The 26,666-nt window shown below is 36.2% G+C and overlaps 1 protein-coding gene across 3 annotated transcripts in view; it reads left to right on the top strand.

Annotated features, from left to right (window-relative positions):
* Smp_149200.1 (restin-like) overlaps positions 1-26,666 on the top strand; it is a gene marked incomplete at both ends in the record, with an annotated part of 43,150 nt that overhangs the window by 3,691 nt on the left and 12,793 nt on the right. The window contains 12 exons of one of the 3 annotated variants that reach the window (XM_018797300.1): positions 737-835; positions 1,016-1,044; positions 1,996-2,019; positions 4,999-5,598; positions 7,444-7,648; positions 9,504-9,658; positions 11,148-11,357; positions 13,455-13,776; positions 16,104-16,274; positions 19,342-19,456; positions 21,463-21,962; positions 24,170-24,399. In XM_018797300.1, coding sequence (XP_018652355.1) covers positions 737-835; positions 1,016-1,044; positions 1,996-2,019; positions 4,999-5,598; positions 7,444-7,648; positions 9,504-9,658; positions 11,148-11,357; positions 13,455-13,776; positions 16,104-16,274; positions 19,342-19,456; positions 21,463-21,962; positions 24,170-24,399 — 2,660 coding nt within the window. The remainder of the gene's footprint in view (positions 1-736; positions 836-1,015; positions 1,045-1,995; positions 2,020-4,998; positions 5,599-7,443; positions 7,649-9,503; positions 9,659-11,147; positions 11,358-13,454; positions 13,777-16,103; positions 16,275-19,341; positions 19,457-21,462; positions 21,963-24,169; positions 24,400-26,666) is intronic. The other 2 variants (XM_018797299.1, XM_018797297.1) reach the window with 2 other exon arrangements.

Raw genomic sequence — 26,666 nt, 5'->3', positions numbered from 1 at the left:
ACTCCATTAGCACAGAATGCTGAAATCTTCAGCCCGAATTTCAGGATAGTCGAGATAGTAAAAGTATGAGCGATGATTGAAAAAATTACGCATCGAAGATACGATTTAATAAAACATAAGTTAGTGAAAGGAAAACAAAAAAACAGTCATGATGGATTCAGAAGGTTGGAATTCGGGGGAAGACAAAAATGGATGCATCTACGCCATTCCAAACGATTTCTATACATGTCATTTACAGTCTCTAGTCATTGGTTGCGATAATCACGCGGACCCCAACCAGGTAGTCTACATCTATTAACGTGGCTCAGTCCACTTTTCATTGGCTTCTTGAGCTGATGCTTGGTTTTGATTTGGACGCCCCTAGTTTTCTTCAATAAGTATCTATCTTCAATGTTAGCCTAGTCATCTCTTGTCAGTCGTGATTTTCTGTTTACTTCCTGAAATGATAAAGTTTCGTGTAAGCAGCTATCAAATCTTAGTTCTGTGGTCGAAGAGTAACATAGTCTCTTCGGGACACGAAAACTCTGAATTCGATGTCAAAATAAGTAGGCGGTGTGGAGTTCTGCCAGATTTTATCATTGTAACGAAACGGTTGTTGGTCAATCTCTTATTTTAAGTAGTTCTTCATGTCTGAGTTGCTTCAGACTTTTTAAAATCTTGTTTCAATATTTTACAAAGTTTTTTCTTTCCATTTTTAACCCATCTTCCACGAAATTCTAATATCATGTATCCACAGGACGAACTTTAAAATCATCAGCTCTCAAACGCTCTTCTCTAGCTAGCTCAACACCATCCGTGAAGGATAAACCTAATCTACCTGTCTCAACGGGGAGACGTACGTTCTGTTTTCGTTGAGTGCATGTAAAAAAACGCTCATATTCATTAGCTCTAATCTTACATTATCTAACACCCATAATATGCCTATAATTAACTCTCTAATCCTGATGAATACTATTTAAATGTGTATCTCGTCCTAATTCTTATATTTATACTACTATCCATTTATATTTCATAGGTCCACCTGAAATCAGAAAAGCGTCACAAGTAAGTATGTGTTTATTGTCGTTCAGTTTGTTTATTAAGTTTTTCACTTATTTGTTAAATGGTTCGACCAAATCCCTGATCTGAGTCCTGCTCACCTTATTCGGTTTGGGCATCTGGCTAGGATGGTTAGCTCTCATACTTAGATTGCGACTCATACCCATTCAACTTATTACTTGAATACATTATAACTTAGTAGCTCATTTTTGTAGACACATTTGTAAATCTTTGTTTAAAGCATAGATTTTTAATTAAAACAAAGTATTCATACTATGATACATGAAGGTGCTTAGTTTCCACAGTAGTTATCGGATAACAAATAACCATTATTGTTATTATTTACATCGCAATCAGGTCAAATAACTGAACAAGATATAGGATCTCGTCATGGTGTGTATCTATTCAATTTACAATACTAAAGGGAAAATAAATGAAAATTAACCAAAAGGGAAAGTCATTAAACAAAAATAATAACGATGCTAATACATTAGTGAATAAATAGGAGAGATCGAAAAGACAGCAGAAACTAATGAAATCAAAGAATGAAATACATTCATAAGTACTTCGTCTTATGATAACACGTAATTAAGAAGCTATACTCTTCACAAGTCAGTTTTTTACAGACCATCATATAAAGCATCTCCACATCGTTACAAATATTAGCTGTCGAAAGGGTGTGGTTTTGCTTCATGTTACCAATACAGTCCGATAGTATTTTACGAGATTAGTTACATCCATTACATATACTTCTACGACTAGTCATGATAGTTATCCGACACAGTTACTATATTTTTCTGTCCACTATATATTGATCAAGATCAATTAAATGAATGAGTTTGTTTACACACGCGCACATATGACTTTTCTTATTAATTACTTTTCGCTCCTACTTAGTTCATGTGCCTTGTTTTTTTATTTTGTTAAAGTAATCCTTATGTCTTATATTCTAACTAGCCTTCATTGAAGCGACCTAGTATGGTAAGATTGATTTTTTCTTCCTTAAAAAAATATTACACTCAAAAGCTTATTGACGCGCTGTTAAAATCTTAACATTTTATAAATTGCTTTATTTTTCAATTTGGTAAATTATAACTATTTTAACGGATCAATATAAATGTAATACTTTTTCCAAAAAACAAAGGTTAACAAGGGAATTCTTGATAAATGTTTTTACTTACCATACAATTACTTCATTATCTTACATACTAGGCAATTTTTGTCAAGGGATAAGATCTTTTACTTTTGGAGTTAAAAAGAATATCAATGTTTATTCATTCAATTAACTGATTACCAGAGATTGGTTACGTATGCCTGAACTCTCATTACCACGACGCGCTATGCTGACTAGTATTGGGGATAGTTGGAAGAAAGTTAGGGGCGGCCAAACCAAAACGTGGCATCAGTGCTTGAAGTCACTAACTTCTAGTCTGAGCCATGTTGGTAGATGCAGACTACTTGGTTGGGGTTCACGTGACTATTGTAACCAATGGTTGGAGACTCTAGATGACATGGCTCTGAATCGATCACAATGGTGTAGGTGTATACACTCTTTATCTTCCCTTAAACTGTGAGATTAAAATTGCTTCATAACTTTTTTCCTTCCTATACTATATACTTATATACAACATTTCATTTATATATTATCACTGCTAAATTAAATACTATGAAGTTGGTGATCATTTTGTTGTGCTAACGAGGTATGTCAACTTGGACCGATGCATATGTGTGCCTGGTCCTACGTTGTAGCTAACTGACTGACTGACAAAGATTTGTTCGTTATGGTATAATAATTTATTAACTATTCTAACCATTGAGATGATTTTTGTTACTAACTACTTGACTAAATTAACTTATAACTTGGGTTACTAGTTGATACGATAAACAGAAGTCAACTTTATTGATTCATTTTGGGAGAGAGATTAGTCCTGATATTTAAATCTTAATTTCATTAGCCCTTCAGTGGTCTATTTAAGTCTGTATCTTTCAATGGTTTCTGTTTCGATCGACTTCTAATTTTGCTTATATTTTTATTTAATATTTTGTAAATAATAATACGATTTTACTAAAGTAGACGTGTATTCTTCCGGTTAGTGATCATATATTCGATATCGGATCACTTAGGGATTGGAAGAGTAGTTGTTTTAATAATCCAGTATCTTGATACAGCCATCAACCAGCCACAACGTATGATTGTATTTGATCTATCGACTAGTATTCTGTTCGTTCATTTTAACAGTTATTGCGTCATAAAATAACATTCAAATAATTGTTCTGTTGATAAGCTACTCATTGCCTTCTCGTAGCAGGGGTGTTGTTTACGAAATTGAGAGGACGAAAAGCGAATGGCCGGCGCTTTAACCGGGTTGGTGGACACACAAAGTCCACCTAGGGGAGTTGGAAAACCCTGATTCCAAACCAATGGTGCACATGGGCTCCAGTATCCTGATGGAACGAATGGCGTATGAATCAATCGTTGGTCACCGTCTACTATGGGACTGCATCTCCTTACGATGCTCCACTGCCTTGTGGATCGGATCTTTAGGTCAAAGGCTCTGGGTGTGGCCCCCTAAGAAAACCACCTGTTTCGGTTTGGGTAGCGGGGCAGTATCACAGCCCTCACACGAATCGAATGAGATTTGTGAGGCGCATATATATCTGGTGCCCTTTTGTACCAATATTTATGTTTAAATAAATAAATAAATTTTTTAATAACCTATCGTTGTATTTAGTGTCTCATTTATAAATACAAGTCATGAACATTCAATGTTAAAGACTAACTGTCTGGAACAAGTCTTATGTTCATCAATGTATACCTTCCTGTGATTTTTTTCTCCATATGTTATGTATTGAATGAAAATTACCTTAAAATTTCTTGCAAAACCTTTTCGAATCCTTATTTATAATATTAGTCAGTACTGTTAATCAGTATTTCAGTAATCTATTCCATTCTTATATGGTCCAAGTTTTATTTCCTGACGATTAGTAACTTATTTATTACAAATCTTCATTTTCATTAACTTCAAACACAAGTTGTATTATTTATTTTTATTGAATACTACTTATTAATCTCATAATTAGTGTCACTCTGAAGAGCATTTTATGCCTACTTTTTGGTTGAGGCATACAATCAGATTTCGAAGAATATACCTCCAGTATTTTCTTTGAAGTGAACGGTCAATTTATTGTAAATTAAATGATAATTGAGATCATGAGTCCACAAAACCCCCTTCTGATAATGATCATATGCTCACTAGTGACTGGCTCCATGAGGTATTTCCTGAAGTTCTAGTGAGAAGCAGTAACCAGTGCGATTCAGCCAGGTCTGTTGGGAGATATCAACTCACTGAAGATATTGGTGAATGGTTGCTCGATTTCGTGGATTGGTTGAAGTTAGACATTAACACCGTTGGATGCCGGCTCAGTGGTCTATCGGTTAAGTGCTCTGGCGCGAGACTGGTACGTCCTGGGTTCGAATCTCGTGAGGCGGGATCGTGGATGCGCACTGCTGAGGAGTCCCACAATAGGACGAGTTGGCCATCCAGTGCTTCCAGGTTTTCCATGGTGGCCTAGCTTCAATTGACTCATGATTTCAACTATATAAAATTACTTAAATCCCCACAAAACCCCCTTCAGATAAATGATAATTACTGTTAAATGCTGAACCCATTACATTTTATTAAGTAAATATCTAATTGAAAATCATTTTGCATTTTATAACCCTGCTCGCTTTTTCTAAGTTTATAAGTCGTATGTTTATAACATGTTATTTATTTCTGAATAATTGTATGTGTGTATTTTTATTTGACAGTTGTATCTCTAGAATGCTCGGCATAACATAACATATATATACAATCGTCTAATCTTGCTTTACTAATCTATTTTTTACATCTCCCATTCCCTTCATTGATCAAAAACACTAATATTCACCACTGTTTTCTCTTGCTTTATTTTTTCAAGATCCCATCAACTGGATCCAATCCAGACCTGGTACAAGGTAATGTAGCGCCAATTTCGAAAAGTGAAAGTCCTCCCAACAAATCCACTGAAAGTAAACCTGTTAAAGAATCCATACAACCTAGTGGTGATACATTACCGAAAACCATTCCATCAACTATAAAAACAAGTGATTCTAAACTACCGACTACTACTGATGGCAGCAAAATACCTGAAGTTTCAACCATTACAGGAGCTAGTGATATTAAAATAACTTCACAGAAACTAGAGCTTGAAAATATATCTATTAAGCCTAAGGACAGTTCTCATAAAATACCAAGATCTTCTGTTGTATCAGGTGTTGTTAGTTCATCTGCTGTTGTAGCAAGTGACGGTGGTGGTACTCACTCACCAGACACAGAATTGGAGCTAACTAATCTACGCGCCGAAATAACAACACTACATGATCAAATTGAAGCCTTAAAAATGAAACGAGAAGAAGATAAAACCAGAATACAAGAATTAGAACGTATCAAGATTCAATTTACTCAACTCGAAGAAAATCGACGTCTAATGAGAGAACAAGCAGCCGAATTACAACGTGAAATCGCACAATTAAAAACAGTATGTTTTTCTTATTCTACCAATTTTAACGATTGTCTAGAATAGCTTTAGTGCAGTATAAGACTATCGGAAAGTGGTCATATCTACATATAAAAAACTTCCCCTACTGTCTCTTCTTATAAAATGCTGTCGGTGTTAATTAATTCATCAACTCGATTCTTTGAGTTTCTAACCAACTATTTTTTAGTTTGGTTATCAAATGTGAGCAGATGGCTCACTTGTGTTAAAGCATTTAACTTTCGATCAATGACTTTTAAGGTGGCACGTCGCTCCGTCTACTTCTGTTTCATCTGATCAATAATTCCCTTATTCCTTATATTTAATATGAGGGACTCAAACTATATCGACTTTTGATTGTGGTGCAGGACCTTAGTTGTTGAAATATTCGGTTTTGAAACGGTCCTTCTGAGGTTCCTATTCTGGTTCTACCTTTGTTAGAACTAAATATTGATGAAGACAGTATAATAATAAGAAAAAATAACAATTGTATACATTTATCATTTGAAGAGCAAAGTCAATCGAAATTGTTGTTAATCGAAATAATAGTATACTTCTACTTCTTAATAGTGAATTAACAAGAATTATATCAGAAATCTATCGATGGTTAGATACCTTGAATGACATGGCTCGTTTGAAATGGCGAAGGTGCATCCACTCTTTGTGCTCTTCCAAATTCTAATCTTCTGAATTCTTTGTGTCCCTTTCTTTTTCTCTTTTCAAATTTATTTCACTGGATTATACTCCTTGAATAACATCTTCAAACCCTAATCTTTCGGATTACTGCTTATACTCTTACTACTTCTACCACTATAGGATTTGAATTGACAACTGCATCTCTGTGCTAATGTGGTATGGCAACACGAACTGATGTACGTACGTACGAAGTTCTACGTTGTGACTGACTGACTGATATCAGAAATCTTGCTTAATATAGTCATAAGATTCTTTATTTTCTGATCAAATTAATCCGTCTTTTTACGCTCTGAACATTTTTATTCGCATTAATATTGACATTATGATTTAGTGTTTTTTAAAAAGGTGATTCTTACAGTGCTTCAGTTAGATCTATGTAAGAAGTCGAGTTTATCAACAACTGTCAAATAAGTATTGTTCAATGTTGTCAATTACATTATTCTACGCTTGTCCTGTCAGTTACATATATATCTCAAAACTATGACATAACAGTAATAAAAGACTAGACTTTCATGAACATTTGGTTTCAAGATTCGATTCCCGCTCCACTTAATTCAAGTTGGTTAGTCAGTTATTATGACCAGGTTTTATATTTCTACATGAATATTGCATAAGTGGACCGCTACAGCTTGATTGTTACATTTCACTAATTCACGAAATAGTGATAATTTCTGTTTATTGTGTGGGTCACAAATTGATCTGAGGGTGTCATTAACAACCGACCTGTCTGGCATGGCAGGACCTTGAGGAACGATTGTTCCAGCCAGTATAGCTCGATTGGTTGATCACGATAGGCAAGCCTGACCACCACGTCAAGGTAGCAGCAACGGTCGGGTCATTAACAATTGGGGAGGACTAGAAAGCTTTTCCATATTGGTATAGGACTCCTGAGTCAAGTAAACCCGGGATATACAGGCATTTTGTTCAAACACTTAACCACTGAATCGGTGTCCAATAATACAATTCCTATTTCAGTCGATTTGCAATACGGTCTAATGAAACAGTTGTGTAATGTGTACTCTCTAGTTTTCATGGTTACTCTAATTTAAATCAATCTATAACAAATACAATCTACAAATTAAATTAATCTTCACAAAACCCCTTCAACTAATGATGAATTTCTTTATTTATAAAAAAAATAATAAAAAAAAGGAAAAAGCTGAAACTAAAGAAGCATTTGATCGTTATCGTGATGAAGTAGCTGAAATGGTTGAAAGTGTAGAAATGGCTACATTAGATAAAGAAATGGCAGAAGAAAAATTAGAATCATTAACTACAGAAATTGAATTATTAAAAGAACAAGTAGAAGAATTAACACTTGAAAATCAAATTTTAAAAGAAGAATCTGAAGAGAAAGGTTAGTTTGTTCATATATTTTAGTTATAATCAGTATTTTACGAAGATGGCTGGAGTTGTTTTGAGTTACAACGGCAAATTCACGTCAGAGCGCGAAGTTTGACTGTATGATGGCAGTAAGCTCTTTCCCTTAGACAACTAGCATGTGTAACGATTCTGCTTTCGCACACCAAAAGATGGGGCCAGCAAGTGCCGAATTTAAATATAGCATACACTGCCTTAGCAGAAGAATTTCTGGTAAGGCTTTTAAAGTACGGAGCTGACACATCCGGAGCTAGTTACTCTTTTTCAGGTACTCCGACATGAAGTATCTTTTCACAGCGTGACAATCTGGAAAGAGCAACCTTCCACTCACCTCAAACGGCACTCGAGATTATCTTGCTGTTATATCCAGATGACATTATTACAAGATCGGCTCCATATCATAGGTTAACATAGTTTAGAAATGGTTCTGATTGCGTCCCAGTTCGACAGCCTAATGTTTTCGTATTTGCGTCGAAGGTTTTTGGTTTTAAAAAATGTAGAACCAGGAAAAAATGTCTAGTCAGGCAAATTTGCCACACCGCCTCATCACAGTAAGAAATTTTCAACGTGAATTCCAAAGCAATTGTAGTATCAGTGATAACCATCAAACATTAGGTATAGGGAATATAATTCATGAAGCATGGATGAATCCGCAGAATTAAACAGTATAAAATACTTTTGAAACTAAAAGTCTAATTAAAGATAGGGACTGAATATATCTGCATCATGGCATTCAATTATGTGCCATTGATTACAACAATCGCGCGGACCTTAACTACTCGAATTTCCTGTATTATGCTTTGTTGTAATGCTGTCCGTACACGTTATATGGAACCATAAATCTGTCAATACCTCTGTTGTTATAAAGGATTTCTAGCCTTATGTTTATTGATGTAAAAAGCCGTCTCCAAACTTAATGAATTAACACACACACACACCAATTTCCGTAGAAAATAACTATTTAGTTTAAAATTAATCATTTAATATTCTGTATAAATTTTTACATGTTCTTGCACTATTTTTTCACGTCAATCAATTACTTGTGACTTTTGTCATAACCCAATTGTCGAATCTATCGTTACGCAACTTTTGCAGTCTCTAATATGCACAAGTTTCCAGTTAATTATTAATATCGATTATTTAGGTTGGGATTTTTGTAAAGTTTGTTCAAATCGCTTGTATGTTCAGTCCAACATATTTCATTAAATAGTGATATAAGTCCTACTCACTGCCTTCTCGTGGCATTACTGTTGTTTACGAAATTGAGAGGACGAAAAGCGAATGCCTGGCGCTTTAACCGGGTTGGTGGACACGGCGAGTTCACCTAGAGGAGTTGGAAAACCCTGATTCCAAACCAATGGTGCACATGGGCTCCAGTATCCTGATGGAACGAATGGCGTATGAATCAATCGTTGGTCACCGTCTACTATGGGACTGCATCTCCTTACGATGCTCCACTGCCTTATGGATCAGACCTTTAGGTCAAAGGCTCTGGGTGTGGCCCCCTAAGAAAACCACCTGTTTCGGTTTGGGTAGCGGGGCAGTATCACAGCTCTGACACAAATCGAATGAGATTTGTGTGGTGCATATATATCTAGTGCCCCTTGTACCAATATTTATGTTAATAAAATACAAAGATATAACTTTCGAGGGGTTTTGAATTTGTACACTCAACCATGTGGAGAGGTTTGCTGATCTCAATGATAGAGTGACATTATCCTACTTATATGTTAGGTTCAATTTGTTTAATGTGGTTGGCACTTTTTTTTAGCAAGATACTCATATACATTTTCATAATTTCGGTAAACTCGATTTTTTTTAAACCTCGACAGGAGGAGCAACCACTCTACCCGGTGCAGATGGCGGACCAACTCCATTACAATTGAAAAATCTTGAACAACAAAATGAACGAATGAAACAAGCACTCGTTAAACTAAGAGATTTAACTAACCAAGATAAACAAGAAATAACTGCTTTAACTAAACAAGTAAGCTTTTTTGTGTGTGAATGAAATTCAACCATCCAATATATCATGGTGAATTAGTTAGCTAGCTGTAAAACTCATGGTTCATTTAACTCAATCACTTCAAATAAAATCTCACATTATTAGGTTTGTTATATCTTGTGGCCGAGTGGATGTCCAGTTAATGTATGACGTGATAAAACCGCCAATTAGAGAGCAGCAAATTATCGATTGCAACAGTGACACACGAAAACCGTACGAGCAGTCTAGAGTGCTTATCGGTCCTGCTTTCCGCCTAGCCCAGCCAGTTAAGTCCAGAACACCAATAACAGCCCCTGTGGTATGAATCATTATATTTCAAACATACTGAGTTTATATATCAAACAGACTGACCACATCGTACTAATAAAATAGAAAATAACATTTGTACAAGATTCAGCCAAATGTGGCTGTGAATGTGGGAGACAGCAATTAATAGACTAGGGATAACTCAGGAATGGTAAATCGTATAATAATAGTTTATGGGTCAAAATAAAGCTTATAATAAGGGTAACATGGATATGAATAGTTTAGTTATTTTGCAATTATACGATAAAAAATATATGCATAATATTGGTCCATAAATGGATCCCAAAGTTACCATTCCCTATTGTTATCGGGATATAACAAGGGTACGTGTTTTTTTTTAAATCCACTTATTTATTTATTTATTTAAACACATATATATTGGTACAAAAGGGCACCAGAAACATATGCGCCACACAAAATAATGAAAGTAGGAAGAGAAAGGATGAAAAGATAAGGCGGACTGAAATGTACAACCAGAAGACTCTTTCAGTTAAGAAAGTTAGAATCACTCTTTATGAAGAAAGTAAAAGAAGGTTACAGCAGGATCGCCACTGGCTTCTATTCTGAGCCATATCTGATAACGTCTCTAGCCACTGTGTTGCACCATCTCTCGGACCCCAGCTAGGGAGTCGTGAAGGACCAACAGAAGCTAGCCCTTTTCAGCTTTCTTTCATACCACGACACCATGTTATACACTGACCGACATGACATGAAATGACGCACTACACTTTAAATCCACTCTACATACTCCATTAGCTAACAGTTGATAGCTTTGCGTCCAATGCTTTCTTGTTTCATCCATCGACTCATGTGAAAGTATGTGACATAAACTTCATAGCTAGATTCAAAGAATTCTTTTTTAAGCCACTCAACTACTCAGTAATATCTTTTTTTTCCTAAACAAAATAACTGTCATTACATTAAAATATTTGGCGAATTCCTTTGAATAAGTGACTTTTTTCAATATATTTGGCATTGGATTATCAGTAGTATCGAGGACATGAGTTTCATACCGATTTGGAATTCATCAGATTGACGTTACTGCATCCCCTCCCCCTCAGTGTTGATGTTCACACTAGAACTTGAACAAGAAATTAAAAACTCTTGCTCATAAGTTACTTCATACATCTTAAAGTTCTTTTGTTTCTCTTCCTTATTGTGATAGATTACATCTTTGGAATCTGAAATTAATCAACTTCAAACAGAGAAAGAACGTTTAACTAACGATTTAAAAGAAAGTATTGAACAAACTATTGAATTGAAAGAACAAGTAGACGCTTCACTTGGTGCTGATACAATGGTTAGTCAATTAACACAACGTAATCTAGAATTGGAAGAAATGCTTGAAAAAGTTAAAGAGGAAAGAAATGATTTGGTAAGTGTGTATGTATCTGTACATGACTTTAGTTCAATTTTAATTTTGATCATTAAGTTGGCTTTCATTAGTCTTTCCACTGATATACAACACAAATAAGTAATTTTAATGGTTGAGATCATGAATCAATTGAAGCTAGACCACCATGGAATACCTGGAAGCACTGGACGGCTGTTTCGTCCTATTATGGGACTCCTGAGCAGTGCGCATCCACGATCCGACCTCGCGAGATTCGAACCCAGGACCTATCAGTTTCGCGCGCAAGCGCTTAACCTCTAGACCACTGAGCCGGCATCCAACGGCGTTAATGTTCAACTTCAACCTCTCCACGAATAAATAATATACTTAATTTACCCACAAAAATGATATTTTGTGCTTTAAAGTATTGTCTGTTTCAAATAAAAAGTTACAGTTTGTATTCGTTTATAGCTTCTACCTGAATTACGTCCATAAAGAATTTATGCAATCTCATTTTTAAAGTAACTACTGACTATCGATCAACGTTGCTAGATAGAGAGCGAAGTGAAGTGCGTAAGAAAATGTTGTACCAAATAACATTACTTACACCTAGAGTGACTCCGATATTGACCATGTAGGTTATAACTTTTGGGCGGGTTGATAAATGAGTTGATTTTAGCTCAGTTAGACTAACATATTCATTATCACGAATGGTGTTAGTACATTGTGTAACTCGATAAGGTATGTCTCGTTTGCTTACTATATCAGGTTATATGTGTACAAACGATAAATATATGCATCTTATTGGGCGATTTCATGCAGTTATCTATGTTGTCTTACGTAAAAATCCTAACATAAAATTTTTCACAGATCGAATTTGGGACGGTGGTTTAATGGTTATTGCATCCGGTTTTTATCAAAATGAAAAAAATTCAGAACTTCGGTTCTGAAATACTTCATCCACTTCAGCAGGCAGAAATTATATAGACATAAGTTCAAACTACAAATAATCTCTGCATATACCTATAAACCTTTTCAATAACACTGATTAGAACTCTATCGAAAATTGTATTGCAACTTGATTATATGTCTTTTCCCCAGTTTAGGAGTTCACACAAACGATCTGTTTAGATTGCAGTTGTTAATTGAATAACAACTTAATGCGTAATTATTATACATAAAATACGTTGTAAAACCTTATTCTCTCATCCATATGTTAGGATACACATCTTATCCCTACTCCATAGCATTGAGAATTGTTTGTTTTAAGAGAGCTAATGCCATTAAGATGTTGCCCCATTCGTATCAACTTACAGAAACTGATTGTCAATGAAACAGTTAGTAGAAGAAATCCATTGATGATTTATTTTAAATGTTACTAGGATGACTAGTTTCATCGTATAATTTCATAATCATTTGATTTTTCAATTATTCATTTTAATGGGGTTTTGCTTTCTGAGCTGGATGGTTTGGTTGTGGAGCTTTCATCGTTCTTCTGAATGACATCATCAGCACAAACTTCATGTAGAAGTGAAGTATTCTAATTGCTCTACATATGACTTATAGCTTGCCCTGTAGACCTCGGTCTTGATTGGTTATTGTTAACTTTTAACCTGTCTTTGTTTACTTCCTTATTTTGATTGTATCTCCCATTGATTTGATTCTTGGTCCTATATTTGTCCATAATTTTTCTGACTGGTTGTTAAATTGGATCGATTTCATTGTGTTTGTTGGTTGCTGACTAACATGAGTACCAAGCTTCTAAAAAGTCCTCAGGTGTTGTTAGAATTCCCTCTCTCTATGATCTCAACATTTTTCTAGTCGAATGTGTGTCCACAGTTTTCCACATGCATTGATATAAGCGAGGATATGTCATTACGTTTGACCGCTAATTGAGATTCGTACAGGAGAAGATGAAGGAGGCGTCCACTTTGTTCGATGTAGTGTTTTTGCATTTGGTACAATTTATTTTGTAGATGATGTTCGGTTTTCCCTCTTTCGTCATCCCGTCCTTTGGTTTGCATAAAATTGATTAAAAACATTGTCATAGGTCTGAAATGTCGAGAAAAGTGATATTTAGAATTGTAAATATGACTTTGTACACTCCTTATTTTGTATTCCTCCTTTTTTCTAAAATAGGAAATACTATGTGAAATGAATGATGAATTACAAGAGAATAGTCGTGAAACTGAACTTGAACTTCGTGAAGAAATTGAACGAGCCAATACACAAATAAATCAACTTGTACGTCATTTAGATGCTACACGTGAAACCATTGCAGATTATGAACAAACATTAGGTAAATTTAGAGATTTAGTCGCTGATTTACAAACTCAAAATTCTGATCTTCAACGATCATTAGCTGATGGAAAACGTTTACAAGAACAACAACAACAACTACATTCAACAGTTTCTACAGAATTTGCTAGTTCTGCTGTTTCATTTATGGGAACCAAGTTTGGTGCTACTTCTCAAGCACAAACTCTTGCTAAAGTAATTAATTGTTATCATCACAATGGTTCTTATTATTACGATGTTACTATTTTGACATTCATTCTAGTTACTCATTGGAATTGACTGGAGAACTACACCTAATGAGTTACCACTAGTAATTGTTTTTTTCTTATATAAGACTTCTTGGCAGCACGTACTTGTGACTCTACTACTGATCTTACTCAGGAATCTTCGGCTTCGCTACAAGCTCGTAGTGGTCCATTAGTAGAGCAATGGCTTACTTGTCAAAATATGATTCTAGAAGTATGGAGCAAATTTGTAGCATTAAAGAGTATCAGTATGTTAAGACAAAATGTGAATGGATCTGTTCCATTTTAACAGGTTCTGCTCCATGTCATCCAGTTATCATTCGTAACTGTTTAACTACTGATTAGTCATAACACACACTTTAATTACAACTGTTGTTCACGATAGTAAAATAAGTCATACATCGTTTATCCATACTAGATATTCTATAAACCGAATTGAAAATCATGCGATAAATATACCATTCACTTCGTTTTGCCCTTAAAAGTATAACTACAGTGCATTGATTTAATGATATCTAAATATTTATGGAAAGTGGACACTCAAGTGAACTGAACTATTGTTTATCTTTAACACATAAAATTGCAACTCATCAGTAAACCTCATTTGTTTGTTTTTTCTTTCAACGGGGAACCTTAGGGGTTAAAGTAAATTTCTTTCAACCAGTATTTATTTATATTTATTTGAACACATAAACATTGGTACAAGGGGTCACCAAATACATATGCACCAAACAATAACAATGAGGCCAGTAAGCAGTTATCATTGATATGTGTGAGGGCTGTGATACTGTCCGGTTGCCCGAAACGAAGCAGGTGATTTTCTTAGGGGCCCACACCCGAATCCTTCGACCTAAAGGTCTGATCCACAAGGCAGTGGACCAACGTAGGGAGACACAGTCCCATGGTAGCCAGTGACCAACAATAGGTTCATTCACCATTCGTTCCTGGAGCCCATGTGTACCATTGGTTTGGATTCAGGTTTTTCCAACTCATGATCTTTTTTATCAACCGACCCTGTTAAGGCGCCAGACATTCGCTTTTCGTTCTCTCAATTTCGTAGAAACACCACTGCCATGAGAAGGCAGTGGGTAGGACTTTCCTGGAAGTGGTTGTATGCACGTGGTGGAAGTATATGGAGAGTGAGAGCTGACTCTCCCCACCCTCGGCCGTACCAGGGCATTTGTAAAATCTCACCTCCTTTCTACTCCATTTTGGTTGACGGGATGGTGACTTTAGCACACTTCTACAAACGGTGTAGCTTTAAGCCGTATACAAAAATTAGAATTTGGTTGATGGCTTATATATAAATTATATTAAAATTTTCTTTCTTACTTTTTCACTGAATATATTTTATTTTGTTTTAGTTGCTTCATAAATTGCTTAACTCTTTCATATAGGTAGTTTATCAATATCATATATTTTATAACATGGGATGGCCTTAACTAGACAACGATTGAAAACCAGGGAGCGATTTACGGTTGTTTATCCACGGTGTTTGGGCTCCTCAAAAGTGTGTACCCACTACCACATCAAGAATCGAACCCAGGACTTTGAGGTCTCGTGACAAGCGCTTAAACTTCGGACTGGTGAGCCGGAATCGAATAGTGTACATATCTAACTTCAGTCAGTTCTCTATATTGCTCAACCATCTAATGAGTTTGATTAGTAATTGCTTCAAACCCGACAAAATTGAACTCTATTGTATTCATTCGCGAGACTATAATTTATGGATGCACCAAACAGATTTAGGGTAACAGGCCTTGGACTTTAGTGCTAGATTCATTCATTTATATTTGGCTAAATAGCGTTTTGGCATCATAGCTGATGTCTGTTTGTGATGAAAACCCTAAATCTAATTCCTAACCCTAACCATCAGCCGTAAATCATAATCCTGATTTCTCACACTGGTTAATAATCCTCATTCAACAGCAGTAAGTAGGTGAACATTTTCAAGGGCACTCTAACGTCTCTTAAAGGTCTTCCATAAATTAGAGTCCCACCTACTTACTTGTTTTGAAAATCTGTATTGATGTTTTCATTGGAATATAGTTTGTCGTTAGTTATATCATTTCGTTAATATCATTCCTGTTACTCACCAAAATCTTTCAACTTAACTTTTCTTAATATTGAGTACGTGCTATCCTACCATCGTAATTATTTTTGTACTACAATCACCATACTTCAGCAGTGTTTTCATCAACTTCCTATCCACTTTTTTCTCATCTCTATTGAAAGGTGATTGAAGCTGAACTGAGACGTCTTGAAGCAGAACAAAGTGCAAATCATGTAGCTCGTTTATCTGCTTTTCTTCCGGATTCATTTTTACGACGTGGTGGTGATAATGAAGCATTATTAGCGCTTCTCTTAATCGATCGTCTAACTGGAAAGTGTGACCTATTGGCTAACCATGTGAGTAGTTAGTGTGTTATGCTCTGTATTATTATTTTTTGTTCTTTGTGTGAGAAAATATATCCAGAAACAGTATACTTTAATTTTGGTACACTTATTTTTACTCAGAAACTATTGATGTCCCTATTGGAATGTCTCATAAATATATCGTGTATTGGATTTAGATCTGACCTCATATTGAATGAGAGCATATGTAGTATTGAGTAATTGTCTTTCACCCCTCTATACACGTCATATGTATATTGGTTAGCCAGTGATTTATGATGGTTCAACTATTGAAGCAGAAACATAGCCTATCAAAAGAGAAGATATACGTAGTCCACATTAAGTTATTCATCCTGCTGAATGACCGTTCTTTTTCACCATACTACCACTAAGCTACTTCGTTTACCATAAATTCTTCATCTGACAGTAGTCCAATTTTAAACCATCGACACACATTAGACTTATTTCTTTTTTAATTTCAAACTCGTCAATGTGCACACCCTTGGCACCAAGCCGATTAGACTTTAGGACTTTATAGTTTCTCAACAAATACACTACTTGTTCAGTTTACAATGTCAGGATTCATATGATGATCGTTATTTCAACTGAAGTCATTTGCTAACTCAGTCGATTTTAAGCAATGTTTATTGGTTTGTAGCAGTCAAACCCAGGATTCGCACAACCTCTTAATGATCTATATGAATGTTTCTCTCTCATAGTATACAACTGTCTCTAAAATTCCGACCCAATGTATTTCTACGTAAACTACGGAGTCACTAGAACTAACGTGTCTAAACAAACTAATCCTTGATTTTCAATGAAATCATGAACCGATTTAAGTTAGACCACCATTGGAAAACCGGAATCATTGGATGGCCGTCTCATCCTAATATGAAACTCCATATTAATGTGCAATGCTTCTAGGTTTTTAATGATAATCTAACTTGGATCGGTTCATGATTGCCACAAAATTCAACAATCTCCACAACCTCATACTGAGAATAATCTTTCATTGGCTAGTAGTTATGCATCTTGTACGTTTTATATAGTCGACTAAATTTATTTTGTATATGAATTAATCCTACTTTGTATTTGATTGCTTATTTATATCTAGTTCACGATTAAATAGTCGGATAAGAAAATGTATGTGGTCACGTTATTTTAGTATGTCTCAAGCTATGACAGAAATATATTCTTTATCGTAAAATGGACAGATTCTAAATTCTTCTTCGAATTCGATACACTTTTGAGTTCCATTAGACGGAAATGTTACATTAAGTTTCATCACGTGAACAAATAACAAGTGTTGATTCAGCTTAACATAATATTTCCGTCCATTAGAACTCAAAAATGTATCGAAAAAGAAGAAAACCTTAAAATTCTCATGAGCTTCCAGTTGACTACCTGAGGCATGAATGAAAAGGATACATAGTAAGAATAACTGGTGGGAATTATAATCAAGGTTTTCCCATGAAATAAGGAGTTTTAACTAAAGACCGTGTCAAGTTTCTGTTCCTCAAGGAGAGTTCATTTTATCGTCCTAGACGCAAAAGAGAACAATGACACAATAGCGTACGTGGTTGCATAGTTGATAGTAATTTAAGCGCTTCCAATTTAACCCCCAAATGCCCCGGTACGGCTGAGGGTGGGGAGAGTCAGCTCTCACTCTCCATATACTTCCACCACGTGCATACAACCACTTCCAGGAAAGTCCTACCCACTGCCTTCTCATGGCAGTGGTGTTTCTACGAAATTGAGAGAACGAAAAGCGAATGTCTGGCGCCTTAACAGGGTCGGTTGATAAAAAAGATCATGAGTTGGAAAAACCTGAATCCAAACCAATGGTACACATGGGCTCCAGGAACGAATGGTGAATGAACCTATTGTTGGTCACTGGCTACCATGGGACTGTGTCTCCCTACGTTGGTCCACTGCCTTGTGGATCAGACCTTTAGGTCGAAGGATTCGGGTGTGTTGCCCTAAGAAAATCACCTGCTTCGTTTCGGGCAACCGGACAGTATCACAGCCCTCACACATATCAATGATAACTGCTTACTGGCCTCATTGTTATTGTTTGGTGCATATGTATTTGGTGACCCCTTGTACCAATGTTCATGTGTTCAAATAAATTAATTAATTAATTAAACTTGTACTTAGAGGAGAAAACTTTGTTCCTGTTTAGACTAACGTTTGTATTTTTCGACGCCTTGGGCCGAGGAGCTTCGAAAATTAGGCGGTTGTTTGATCTATCAAAGAAGGATAATGTTTGCCAGTTCGTTGTGCGGAAGCCTGTCCCAGTTAAAAAAAAGGAAAGAAATAGCGTTCCAATGACTCAGGATTTAACAACACTTTTGAGATTGCAGCATAATCGTCTCAGGTATTCACTGAAGCGCCAGTGCATAGAAATACTCATCAAAAACACACGAATAAATGTATATCCTATTGAAATGTTAATAAAATTTACTCCCATAATTATTTTTACAGTAGTCTTGATATTGTTTTTTATATCAGTTTGAGGATTTGTGGAGATTGTAGTATTTTAGCAGTTGAATTCACGAGCCGATCTAAGCGAGACCACCATTGAAAACCTGGAAGCACTGTACGGCCGTTTCGTCTTAACGTAGGACGTCTTAACAGTGCGCTCAATGGTCTAGGGTTAAGCGTTCGCGCGTGAGACCCAGGGTTCTGGGTTAGAGTGCCGCATGCAAGCACGTGGGTTCACACTACTGAGGAGTCCCATACTAGGACTAAACGATCGTCCATTGCTCCAGGGTTTTCAATGATTGTCTATCTTAGATCGACTCATGAGTTCAACTGTTTTTTATATCTTATTTTTTGAACGTAACTTTTAAATTCTGATCATAATTCAGTACACCATTCTGTGTATTATACTCATTTATTTTATTACTCATCCAACTTTTGTATTGTTGTTTTCTTACGTTCATTCATTAAATCTACTTAAATTCAGCTTGTTGAACGTTATCCTTTACCCCCGTGTGTACCTGGTCAAACATCATTGCAACTTCCTCAAACAGATAGCAATGCTGTAGATAGTCAAACGACTACTGTTAGTGGAATTTGTATTCCAGGCACTGATAATCCATTACCACCGTTAACTAAAAGTAAAGCAGAATTTTACAGTTTCATAACAAGATTAATTCATATGCTTCGATCAATGGGCTCTTTATTAAATCAGTACAAGCAGTAAGTATATTCATACACGCTATATTTATAACAATATTTAAATCACGTTCCGGTATTTTCGCAATAAATCTGTTCAAGCATACCAAATTTTCGGTAGAATGACAACTACGGTACTAGTTGAAATCTTTATTATTATGATTTACATATATATGCATGTTTCTACCGTGATTTTAATTGAAGTATCTCGATTGCATTAGCTACTAACGATTTCTGACTTATTCACTAATCTGTTCTGTAAATTCATGGACTGAGATCATAAAAGCTCTATCTTAAGAAACTCAGGGTATATCAGTCTTATTCCTGTCAAAATCTTTATTTATGGGAGTACGTTTATCTCATCTGTTGTTCTACTGTTTCGAACATCCGTGGAACACATCAAAAGTTAGGCTCTCCTCAGCTCTCTTGTCATTGCCCTTTTTCTCGTCACTGTTTTGTTTCATTTTGCCATTGAAGAAGTGTAAAAAGTTACAAAGGGCTAAACTTGATAAGTAGGCAGTTTGGTAAGTTAATTACAGATGAGAAACTCACGGGCAATCACTGATAATTGTGTTAGCTCATTTCACGTATCTATTACACAGATCTTGTCTATATAAAGAAATTGCAACTTGAATTGATTGGTAGGTAATTAGAGACAAGCTGCCAAAGTTGGGATTTCTTCTGATGGTGGGCGTTGAAGTACCGTGTGACTGGGTCTCTGTTTAGCCGTGTCCATAATATAGCGATTTGAATACCTAAGTTCCTTTATTAATTAGACAAATGATGTCGTTCCGAACAACGATGAAAGCTGCACTACCAAACCATCCAGCTCAGAGAACAGAACTCCATGAAAATCATCCACCTGAGCTAGAAATCTTCATATCATGCTAAGTTACCATTGTTTAATCTATTATGCTGTTGTGACGGACGGTGTCCGAAATCTGATACTGATACGCGGTGAGCTACGCACTAATCCCTCAACTAACTACTTGAGCGAGGACACAAGAGTAAGCGAGAAAATGTATTGGACCACTGAATAAAATGCTCAAATACTCATTCATATATATGCCGCTCTAATCCTCAGAAAATTGATCCACTTCTTAGCCAATGAAATGGACTTGTCCTTTAGGTCACTTCTGATTGCTATCGATTGACCTTCTCATTAGGCTACTTCTGATTAGCTCTCCATACCAGGTAATTGCCTCACACTCGACACGGTTGAACTCCACTGGTCATGGCTCTTCACTAGAACTCTGCGAATTACCTCTGGAAGCTAGTCACTAGCGAGTACATAATAATTATCATTATAAGGTTGTGGAGATCTTCAAATCTGTTTTCTTACTCAGAATATTATTTCTTTTCCATTTTTATCATTTAGTCACTGTATCGTATTCATTATTTATTAAAACTTTGTTTATTCTGAACAGGATGTCTATTTCGAATGTTTAGCGCTTGATTCACTCCATTAACTGCTAATACCAGTTTGTTACAGTTATGTCCTGTCTTCTAGTTTATACAATTCATCTTAGTTTACTTATTTAATTATACGAAGGGTGTAGTTTCTTTTATGACTGCTTTCAACAACGTTATCAACGCTTGGACACCATAGTTCATGGTTTATAAATCTCTTTATTCCAATGTTTCACATGTGACTTGATTTTCGAAAAGTTTCTTTATGAATATTTAATATTTTCATAGTTTAAATCATGGGTCAGTTAAAGCTAGACCGCCATCGAAAACCTGGAAGCACTGGACAGCCGTTTCGTCCTATTATGGGATTCCTCAGCAGTGCGCATTCACGATCCCACACGCGTGAGATTCGAACCCAGGACCTACCAGTCTCGAGCCGGAGCCCTTAACCGATAGACCACTGAGCCGGCATCCAACGGTGTCCAGTGCTTCCAGGTTTTCGATGGTGGTCTAGCTTCAATTGACCCATGATTTCAACTATGAAAATACTGAATTCTCCACAAAATACCCTTCTGACGAATATTTAATATGCTTGTTTTTTATATATTTATTTCAAACAGAATCTTTTCAGGTTGCAGTGTTGATCTCTACTTGAAATTTGGTTCTTTATATAATGAAATGTGTGTTCATGAACATTGTATTGATCGTTTAATAGAACAAACTAAAAATGATCAATTAGATGAGACAATATCATTAGAATCCTTGATAACATCATTTAATTATTTCATTCAATTATATACTGTTCATTTAAAAAATGAACCATTATATAATTGTAATATTAAATTGATGGATTTTACACGAACAATTTTATCGGCAGTTGATGCTTTATCAGTTGATTCTATGGCTTTAATGATATTAACAGGAAAAGATGTTGATTGTTTATTAAAAATAGCTAAAACTGCTGCTTCAAATGTTTCTGGTCCATTAAGTGTTGGTAGTATGGATGAAGTTGGTTCATTGTTATTATTAAAATCTTCAACTAGTAATGATAGTAATGAAGGATTAATTAATCTTCTTAATGAATTAGTACATTTTTCTACAACTGTACGTGTAATTACACGTCGAATAAAACGAAGAATACCAAATAAACCGGTTGGTCTACAACCATTATCATTTAATCAAGATGTTGTACAGAAATTAGATACAGTTATTCAATTATTTGATTCAATTGTTGGAACTATGTATACAACAACTCGTTTAGCAGGTCAATTAACAGTTCGTCAAGTGGTATGTTCTTTTTTTTCCCTGCTATAATATTAATATTTTGAGGATTTATTTATTTAAACACATAGATATTGGTACAAGGAAGTACCAGATACATATGCGCCGTATAAATTTCATTTGATTTGTGTGAGGGCTGTGATACTGCCCAGGTGCCCAAACTGAAGCAGGTGGTTTTCTTAGTGGGCCATACTCGGAGCCTTTGGCCTAAAGATCTGATCCACAAGGCAGTGGAGCATCGTGAGGAGATGCAGTCCCATGGTAGCTGGTGACCGACGATTGGTCCATACGCCATTTGTTCCCTCAGGATACTGGAGCCCATGTGCACCATTGGTTTGGAATCAGGGTTTTTCAACTCCCTTAGGTGGACTTTCCGTGTCCATCAACCCGGTTAAAGCTCCGGACATTCGCTTTTCGTCTTCTCAATTTCGTAAACAACAGTCATGCCACGAGAAGGCAGTAAGTAGGACTTCCTTGGTAGTAGTGGCTGTATATGCGTGGCCATGTGAAAGCATTTGGAGAGGGAGCGCGGACTTCTCTCGCTCTCGTCCGTACCAGGGCATTTGAGGGGCTGCGATATTTTGAGGAGAAGTGTGTAATACCCTGGTGACTTATGGCTACGTTAAAAATAACCTTGACGTTTTTTACGTCTTAGCTCTTAACCAACATATAAACGAATTATTCGGTCAATCTTAAATTATTCCATTTTCAATCATCATCAGATTCTAATTTTGAACGTACTTTGATTTAGTTTGTTTCACAGCATCTGGGTGATAATAAGTTAAAATGTGACTTAAATTTGAAGGCGTTGGCTTGTACTCTTACCTAATAGATTGTATTTTATTTGTTTCTGATCTGTTTGCACCGTTGTTGCGTTCAACTTTATTCTTCTTATTCGTGATTAGTTTATTTGTAATCCACCGACCGTTGCTGCTACCTTGACGTGATGGTTGGGCTGCCTATCGTGATGAACCAGTCGAGCTATACTGGCTCGAACAATCGTTCCTCAAGGTCCTACCATGCCAGACAGGTCGGTTGAAGAGCGGTAAAACTAAAAGCAGCAAACCCAAGGTCCGAAGGCGAAATCGTACTTCTGACTGTACAGAGTTGTGACAGCAGTAAGGTGTTTCTTTCAGATAATCAGCATAACAGCGATGCTGCCTTCCGACAGGGAGGGATGGGGTTAGAATAGTTCGACCCTAAAAATGCACACCTCGCCTTATCCCACGGGTATCCGTCTCCGGCGGTAAGGTCCCAACAAGTACGGAGCTGACACAAAAATTATCCACAAAATGGTCGTGTGTGACCGACCTCAAGCAGTTGTCCCTTGAGCACTGCGGTCATGCTCTCAGGTCATTAAGACCACTTTTAACCCGATTTCCTTTCCAGGTACCTCTAGAAGAACGCTTCCACGGTGTGGGCAACCGGGAAGTGATAACTGCCCTCATACCTCTAACAGCACTCAAGACCACTGTATTCATAATTAATTTCCTTCTTCAATTCCTACTATTCCTTCTACCTAGACTGATTTGTAATCCACTGGTAGTGTTGAAGAGGCTAACGCATTTGTTCACTTTCTTAGTTACGAAGTTATCAAATAAATCCATGAAATTCAACAAGCCCTTGAAATTAGCTATTAATCATTGATCAGTTAATTGTGAATGTTTCCGCCGTACAGAATTCTAGTCGCAGCTCGGTTAGCTAAATGGTATCGTCTCAGTTTGTGTAACAGTGTGAAGTTAGTTTGAATCCTGCAGAGGGCACCAGTTTTCCCAAGATTGAGGGTACACCTTGGTAACAAATGCTAACTAGCATGAAAGCTAAACTCAAGGTTTCCTGTCAACTATCTTCAACCAACTAACAGTTTAAGGAGACCAGTTAAATATGATGATCAGCTGCAGTAACATAAAATACCTATTGTAACATTGATTTATCATTATTTCTTACATATTTCTCGTAATAATGATCTCATAATAATAGATATCCTTATCTGTCTACTTATTATTAATCTAGTAACATTTTTCATGTGTACATTTTCACAGGAAGATTCATCCAATCTTGAACCAAATGTTGTATTTACTCAATGCTTATCAGAAGCTTGTAAAGAATATTTAACATCAATTGATCTTCGAACTAGTAGTACTTCACGTCCTAGTGTTATTTCACCAGAAATATTAATTCGTACTAATCTAAGTCAAATTGCTCGTATTATAAGTCAATTAGCAATAGCAATGGAAAATGGTGAATATGATTTTGATGGAACCAAACAACCATTGGTAAGTTGACTGGATTCACACTTATTAGTTACTAAAATAAAGTTTGAAATTAGTTTAATAACACAGTCGTAGTAAATATACACAACAGAAGGTTCGATTTGAAAACATTGTATAATGATTTAATCAGAAGGGGTTTTTTATGGAGATTTCAGTATTTCCATAGTTGAAATCATGAGTCAATTGAAACTAGACCACTATGAAAAACCTGGAAGCACTGGATGGCCGTTTTGTTGGGTTCGAATCATGCGAGGGGCGATCGTGGACGCGCACTGCTGAGGAGTCCCATAATAAGGCGAAACGGCCGTCCAGTGCTTCCAGGTTTTCCATGGTGGTCTAGCTTCAATTGACTCATGATTTCAACTATGAAAATAATGATTTAATGTTATTTTCGAAGTCTTCAATTACTTCCATGAGATAATTTGTGAGTAGGAACGTTGGTTATAATGGTTTCGGCAGTTGGTTAACATCACATAAAATGTTGCTTAACTGAAGTACACAAATTTGTACTTGTTAATCGAATTACATTTTAAAACAATTTACAATCTGATCATTTAAAGAATCTTTCATTGTAAAGTTTATGAGACTGGATAGTAAGTCTTTTAAAATCTATCAGTAATTTAAATACCAAGTTCTTGTCTATAAAACCTTAATTCTCCATGATCGAATCCTAAAATGTATCGTTTGTCTATATAGTTAAAAAGAAAGTTTCACGGTTGTTTAACTGACATCAGAAACTGAACAAGGTTAACTAACATAAATATAACATTAGTTCTCGTTTATCGATGTGATGTTCCGGCCAGATTGGTTGGTAAAGCCTTTCTGGGGAGGCCTATGAAGGCCCTTGTGGGATGGATTCCATGTTTTTCAAGGCTCACGAACCCGTGGATGTGGTTTTGTGTGGAACCGAGACCCCGCACTTGTTTGCGTGTATCTAGGTTTTTACTTACCCTGGATAGGTATAGTCTGTATGCACACTACGTAACACACAGACCTTCATCCGAGTATTCCTTGGTATACATAGAGGTATAGCTACCCTGTGAACAAATATACATTACATACATACCGGTAACATACAGGTTTTAAACCATGCACCCGATAGCATACATATAGGTATATTTACCCATCTGGCAGGGTAGATGTTCACCACTCCCTTAGAGACGTATCTACTACACTAGACTGTATCGTACACATTACTTTCATATCATTCAACCCATGGCTTCCATCCCAGTACCTCCTGACACACATAAGCATAAGCATTGTCTCAAGGGAGGTTGTTGGTCGCTTCTCCCTAGTATTGACTACCATATCTCTTTATTATGTGTTCAACCTGATAGATTAGGCTGCTAAGCTTATTAGACATAAGTAATACAGTATTTCAGCTAACGTTTACATTATACAACACCACATGCACACCCTTTGCATATATCTACATACATGAAATACATGGGCCCAAGGACTTTTGCAATTCTTATCCATAAGCATACTTATCAGGTAGCCCAGTACGTCTAAGTGAGCCCCGAGTTAATCAAGAATACAACGGGGTGGGTGATTATTCCGATCTCCATTGACCGCCTAAGTTGGCCAGCAAGGTCGCCTCTACTATCGAACAGCGCCGCGACAAGGCCTTAGGTCGTATTTTGCTGCCTCTCCTGTTTTACAGCATATATACTAGAGTTAGATAATAGTAATCGATATATGATTATGTGAAAAATGGACAAAAGAGAAGAAATTTCACTGTTCTTAAGAATTACATAGTATTGATTTTGTTGTTGTTGAAATAACCAACAGTTTGGGTTAATCGGTTGTTACAGTCTATAGTTTAGAAATTAAACGATTTAAACATTTCAGTTTGTACTTCTTCTTCCTGGAATAGTTCGTCAGCAGTTGCAAATCAAGTCTGACCAATACCAAGTGTGATATCACGGTACTTTTAATTGTGAAAAAATAAACAATCGCTAATATCCGGTAGCTGATAAGTAGATTTCATCAAAAGTTGTATATGGTTCGAATTGAAGGAATGTCCACATTTTTTACATCACATGGCCACGACGAGGTGAATAGAAAAGTACAGAAACAACTTATCAGCAATCACAATGAGAAAAGTTAGATATCGAGAATATGGTTTGAAAAGATAGGCGAATAGGAGCTTAAAATCTAGCTGAAGAGTGAATGTATCTGTGCCATTGTGACTGATTTCGAGCCATGTCATTGGCCCTCATCAACCACTGATCATGATTATAATATCGACCCCCAGCCAGGTAAATTCC

Source organism: Schistosoma mansoni, chromosome 4, assembly GCF_000237925.1.
Source record: "Schistosoma mansoni strain Puerto Rico chromosome 4, complete genome".
NCBI lineage: Eukaryota > Metazoa > Platyhelminthes > Trematoda > Strigeidida > Schistosomatidae > Schistosoma > Schistosoma mansoni.
The sequence above is the reverse complement of the archived record's forward strand: the minus strand, read 5'-3'. Positions and strand labels throughout refer to the sequence as shown.